Below are 6,433 nucleotides of genomic sequence, written 5' to 3' on the forward strand. Positions count from 1 at the left end.
AGGGATTTAGGCTCCTAATGTCTACTGAAATCTTTTGTGGCCCTGTGCCTTCATTCCTCAAGAGGACACAGGGAGAAGTGTTTCCCATGTGCCCTCATGGGATTTCCTATGAGCTGATAACCAATCTCGGAGGGAATCTCCCTGGCCTGCAATCACTCCAGTACAGGGAGGGCAGGTGATGAGGATAATTGTCATCATCATCATCATCCTTCATAACAACGGCTCTTTTCAATTCTGTCAGGCCTTCCATTACAGACTTTCAGACCTTTATGAAGACACTTTCCCCACACAGCTTTAAGGTTACGTCTATACTAGGAGATAGAGATGCAATTCCCCTGCTCCCATACACATTTTGTGGTACCTCGATGACGCTCGCATGACCATCCTTCTTCCTTAAACGCTGTCCTTAGACAGAGAGGGACCTGTGTCCACATTCAAACCTGTGTTCGGGCCCTGTGCTGCACCCCTGTACTTCCCACACAGGCACAAACACACAGAGGTATTTCCTTACCTTCATACAGGCGGGAGATGCCATCTTCATTCACTGTTTCAGACAACAAATCACAGTAATGGTGGATAGTATTTCCTAGACATACAATGAATACAATGGATCTCATTACTTTTCAAATCCTTCGCTGAAAACTGCTGAAGATGCAGCCATTTCCCCAAGACAGCCCTTCGGAAAATTAAATACATTCCTTACATCTCTTCACAAAGCAGATTAGATAAAGCATCAGATGCCCAGCAGTTACTGAGAAGCTGATTTCTAAAGGAGACTGAATTCACATCAAACCAGCATGATGTGAATTCAATCTCCCCTAGGCGCAGCCAAAGAGCTGTTGTGGACAGGGGAAGTTGGTGCAGTCAATACAGCTAAGTTGCTCCCTTCATCTTGGAATACATGTTAATTCTCTCTCTCTCTCTTTCTCTCTTTCTCTCTCTTACACACACACACACACACACACCCCGTTTTAGGATTCTGGTGCTGTCGGAGGGAACAGAGCAGCTGTCTAGAAAAGGGCCTTGAAGGAAACATTTAAAAACGCTGAAGTGAATTTGCTCTGCTTACCAATGAACAAGGCTGCAGAGTGTCGTATTGTTGTCTGTGAGCTTTCCAGGTAGTCTAGGGCCTGGAACAGGAATTTGGGGATGTGGCTCTTGTTGTTCTGCATCTGGAAAGAAAGAAGGAAGAAATGCACAATATACAAATGACATGTTCTCCCCACAGCGAATAGTCCAGGAAAGCCAAAGCATATAGCCAGGCCATGGCAACCGCCAATACGAACCCATACACCAGAGCAGCACCTCTCTGAAGTCACTGTTGTGTTCTCCAGAACCTCCGCTTTCATTTGAAAAGACAAAAGTTTGGAGGTCTGACAGTTGTGGAGGAAAATGTCAACAATGGGAACGGATTGTAACTCCTGCAGAAATGAACCAGCAGAGAGCCTGGAATAGCGTCTTGCAACCCGACCGAAGCGGATGGGTCCTCAGGCTGTGGGGTTAGAAAGGTCTCTCTCAAGTCCCCATTCACCCCTCTCAAGGCACAAGGAATTCACCTACCAGGCACTTCCCGACACTCTTCAAGAGCTGTGAGGAGCCATCCCAGGCCATGCTGCGGAACAGCCTCTTCAAATGAGCCCAGCCGAGAAACACTGCGCAGCGGAAGAGCGTCAGTTTACATCGCTGCAAGAGAAGGGGAGACCAAGAGGGTTCTCACTGAGAGAGGGATAGTCTGGGGGACACTGGACCTTCTCCACCCCTTGTGCTGTGTGCTGTGAGGATGGATGAGGCACGAGGCTCCAGCAGGGAGTGAAGCAGGGAGGAGAAGATTCTGCTTGGGCAAGGGGCTCTGGCGATGACTGGAGTGGGGGCCCCAGGGGATTCTGGCTCTTTGCTCTGAAGGAAATTATGTCCGTGGCACTTACCAGTGTCACACTCTCCTCCTGGTCTGCAAGATGCAGCAGCAGCGGGAGCAAGCAGTGGATGATTTCCTGCTGCACGAGGGCTTTGTCCGGGTCCTGCACCCTGCTCACCACGTTGCCAAGCAGTGAAATGGCAGCTGAGCGCACACTGCCCCTCTCCTGGCAATGACACACAGGGGGTGGGGACACCCAGTTAAAGCCAGGCAGTATCAGAGCAGAACGCGACAGAGTCATAATCCGCCCCCTGCTCCGGTTCCCCCGTGTGAACTGACTTGGCTGGCGGGAGCAGGGCGGACACCAGGCCAGCGCCATAGACATCTTGTGCAGGGCCTGAGACCCTGTGCAGGACAGCGCAGCCCCAGGGTGTCCCAGAGGCAGTTTCTGTCTGGAGAGCCCAGAATCCCAGAACCCGAGAAGATTTGGGGAGAGGGAGAGAAGTCTGCTGGAGACTGGTCTGGGGAAGGGGAGAAGCCGCTGCTGGAGCCTTGCAGGGATTCGCTGCTACAAAACACAGCATTTCTTTTGCTCTTCGGTGCCCCCGAGAGCCGGGCCATTCCCGACCCACCTCTTTCCTGCTGAGAATCTCCACCTCTTTGGGGGCCTGTGTTCTCCAGACAGCTGGGCATCTGCCCAGGGCCAGGCCCCGTCTCCCCCAGGCCAGGCTGCAGCAGGGGCTGGGAGCATGGCGCTGAGACTGAGCTTTGGCGAGAAGAGCTCTGACAGGGAGGTGGCTCAGCAGGAGATTCCCCACCCATGGCAGGGGCGCTCCTTGGAGGCTCCATGGCAGGCTTGAGGGGCGGGAGCCAAGGAGATGGGGAGAGAGAGACAAGGGCATCAGAGACAGGTGGAGGGGGGGAACGGGCTTCTCCTGGGGTTCCAAGTCTTACGTCATCAATGAAGGGGCGAAGGCTGACTGCAATGTCCTGGGAGATGGAGCCAAGCCCCTCCCTCTTGAGGAGGTAGATGATGTCTCCAGCTTTCTGCATGGCCTCCTTGACACACCCTCCATCCCGGTCACAAAACCTGGCCACGGTTCCTGGCAGCTGGGCCTGTAACCATCTCACCTGCAGGAATGAAGAAGGCAACTCATTACTTTCCGGGCTGACAGCCTGGAGCACATGCTGGACCACTCCCGCCTAGGAGAAACCACGGATGGCAGAGCCCCCCAACGGGGCAGAAAGTCGTTCTCCTGTCACTCTGTGCCAGCTGCTCACTGTAACCTTTGTCGTTGCTCACCCCACCTCCCCCATTGCATCCCATCTGCAATCAGGGCTCCGCTCATGGGGGCAGGGAGCACGTCATGCCTTGATTTGCTCAGGAAAGCACCTCCACCATTTGATGGCTGTGTGTTAAACAACAAGGTTTATGTGGGGATCTGGCTCTCGTTTCCGAGCTATTTGAGAGACATCGGCTTCCTTGGTCCCCTGGGCAATCCACGCCTCTTACCTTTTCTGGCTGGAACACAATACTGCCAAGGCCTCGCAGACTGAGCTTACATATGACGGGATTTGTGTCCTTGGTCCATTCCATGAGCTGCGCCCGGAGCTCTGATTTTGTCAGTACTGTGTCAATGGAAGGACTCTGGAGAAACTGCAAAGAGCCAAATCAACATCAGGTTGAGGAACAGAGGTCTTCCTGGGGGGTCTCTTCCCTGGACAGTCGTCTTTACCAAAGGGCCGCTTACTCCCACCCAAAGTCTCTGGTGCGTAGGGAGCCAGTTGCTGCTGTTTCAGTTGGTTCATTCCCAAAAGTTGGACTCATGCACAGCTCAGAAATCAACCCCCAGGGAAAGGGGTGTCACGGAGTCCCTGGGCGATGCTCTGGAACTGCTCCCCATGAAGCCAGTCAGGACTCTGGGGTAGTCGCCTTTCTGTGAGCAGCCTGTCTGCAGGACACACAGCTCACACAGCTTCCACCTTCCTGGGTCTGACCTCGGAGCATTCAGCATCCTCTGCCCCTCCGTGCGCTTCCCACAGCGAGTCCGCTCAGGCGGGGCTCCTGGGGAAGCCAGAGGGTCCTGCCCCCCAACTTCGCAGTCAGACGTGACTCTCAGCCAGCCAGTAAAACAGAAGGTTTATTAGACGACAGGAACATGGTCTAAAACAGAGCTTGCAGGTGCAGAGAACGGGACCCCTCAGCTGGGTCCACTTTGGGGGGCAGTGAGCCAGACAACCACGTCTGCACTTCACTCCATGTCCCAGCCAGCCCCAAACTGAAAACTCCCTCCAGCCCCTCCTCCTCTGGCTTTGTTCCTTTCCCGGGCCAGGTGGTCACCTGATTCCTTTGTTCTCCAACCCTTCAGCTCTCACCTTGCAGGGGGGAAGGGCCCAGGCCATCAGTTGCCAGGAAACAGGGTGTCGGCCATTCTCTGTGTCCAGACTCCTGCACACACCTGCCCTCTAGGGCTCTGCAATGATCATACACCCTTACTCCACCCCCTAGATACTTAAGAACTGCCTAGGGGAAACTGAGGCACCCCCACACTATTCAGAGGAAACATTAAGAACAGTCCCACTTTGTCACAAGGGGTGTCTCCAGGCCTCATTGAGCTCCATGTAGAGACCCCTGGGACAGAAGAAAAGCACAACCTCAGGAAAAGGTGAGGAGAGAAGCATGGTCTTGGGGCACTGGAGAAACCTCTCCTCTTGTCCCATAATCCCATCGAGGCACATCCAGCCAGGAGCAATCTCACCCTGTCTCTCCCTCCCTCTCTTTGCCATGCCCCACAACCATCCTTGTGCAGAGAGGAGCTAGCTGGCGGTAAGGCTGCTGAGCTGCTGACAATGTGCCCCAGAGCTTACTGGCCTGAGCTGCTCTCCAGAAAGCCCCCTTGTGCCTATAAACTAATGTATCTCACCTCAATACAGAAAGCCATGGCAATTGTTCTCTGCTCCTCCTCCCTCTCACTCTGGACGATGGTGATTGCCTCTCTGAAAACTGCAGGGAGCTGAGGGTTCTCACACTCGATCATGGCTCTGGAACATGGAACAGAAAGTCCCTTGTGATTTTCAAGGGGGAGAGAAAGTTCCTCTCCAGTTGCTGGGCTGAGCTGGCAGCCTGGAACAGAGGAATATTTCACACGGAAATCCCATTCCCAAGAGAGACCCAGTGAGGAGGAAACTTTGGGCTCCTACCTTGCAATCAGGCCAACACCCTGTGAGTAGTAATATCGGGAGGCTATCGTGTCCCAACCCTGCTGAAACTGGATGATGGCAAATTCCTTCCAGTAGCCGGGCATGGAGAAAAGAGTCTTCACAGCCTCCACTGACGTGCTAAAGAGAAAAAAATACCAGTCTCAGGCAACGAGATCAGCCCCAGGCATGGCAAATCTGCACAAGCCCTGGGAAATACAGCATGGTCAGCAGTAGCTAGCCTCCCCGAGGATAGATCCAGTGTGATATCATGGTGCTTCCCTGCCCAATGGGCCCTGTCTACACTGCAGTTTCGTTGAGTTTCTAACCAATTAGTGACACTGTAGCTTCTTAAGATGATTGGTGTCATCACTCCCTATAGCTGAATACTTGACTCTTTCCTGTGACAGGTAACAGGACTCAAGCGGGCATGTGGGGTCGGGTCCTTAGTTGGTGTAAGCGAGCAAAGCGATGTCAGTTTACACCACCTGAGGTGTCTTCCGGCGCTCTGGTTTTCCCGTGTAGATGGAAGCCCCTCACTGTGCCCACAGAACCAGATGAACGGGTCCCTCTTCCTCCTGCCTGCCTGTGAGGCTGAGATCCTGCAGGGCCTGGCCCCATGTGCTGCCGGTGTGGTTCTGTCCGCGTTCAGGGACGGAGGCCCACAGATTTGCTCAGCAGGCACTGATGAAAGCACTGACCCTTTGGCGGGTGGCACAGGTGGATGGATGCACAAACATGACTGCTGCCTGAGTGTGTGGGGAAAGCAGCTGGCCTGTGGACGGCGTCAGATGAGCGAGTGTGACTCACAAGAACACACGGCTCTCAACCCTTTTCCCTCAAGAGAGACCTGCACCCAACTGAGCCTGGGCCAACGACAGCACCCGAACCACCGATGGCCATGAACGGACCCCAGGTGTTTAGCAGAACAAATCTGTTCTTCCTTTTCCTTTCAGTCATTACCTTAGGGGGCTGAGGCAGCTGGATCCCTCCTCGGGGCTGGATGTCTCGCTGGCCATGTAGGTCCCTGGCAAGTGCAGATCCATCACATACTGCACTTGCCTAACGCAGAGGATGAGCAGCTGGGGATACATTTCCAGGATGGCTTCTCGGTATCCCCATAGGAAAAGGACCTCATAAATGGTCTTCATTGCCTGAAGGGGGGAAAGAATTTCACTCAACTATCCCAATCTGCCCCCTGCCCCCATTGCCATTTGCGACTGTCCTTTTGTCATGTCTCATTTCCTCTCCAGCGTGTTACAAAAGAGGATTGGCTCCTGAGAGGGGAGGAGACATTTGGAAGCTCCTGAACCTTCCCCCATTGCTGGAACGGAAGCAGGATGGAACCCTATGGAAAGATCAGAAGAGTCTGGGTGACGT

General features: G+C 53.8%; 1 protein-coding gene across 1 annotated transcript; it reads right to left on the reverse strand.

Moving 5' to 3' along the window:
• Window positions 1-259: 259 nt before the first annotated feature.
• On the reverse strand, window positions 260-3,674 carry LOC142068500 (maestro heat-like repeat family member 5). Its single transcript, XM_075117646.1, has 7 exons — window positions 3,369-3,674; window positions 2,810-2,986; window positions 1,926-2,081; window positions 1,561-1,683; window positions 1,070-1,172; window positions 512-586; window positions 260-405 (listed from the first exon to the last, which is right to left on the reverse strand). The coding sequence occupies exons 1-7, from the start codon at window positions 3,450-3,452 to the stop codon at window positions 260-262; spliced, it is 864 nt and encodes a 287-aa protein (XP_074973747.1). The 5' UTR covers window positions 3,453-3,674.
• Window positions 3,675-6,433: the final 2,759 nt, after the last annotated feature.

The sequence above is a fragment of the Caretta caretta genome, chromosome 11, assembly GCF_965140235.1.
Source record: "Caretta caretta isolate rCarCar2 chromosome 11, rCarCar1.hap1, whole genome shotgun sequence".
NCBI lineage: Eukaryota > Metazoa > Chordata > Testudines > Cheloniidae > Caretta > Caretta caretta.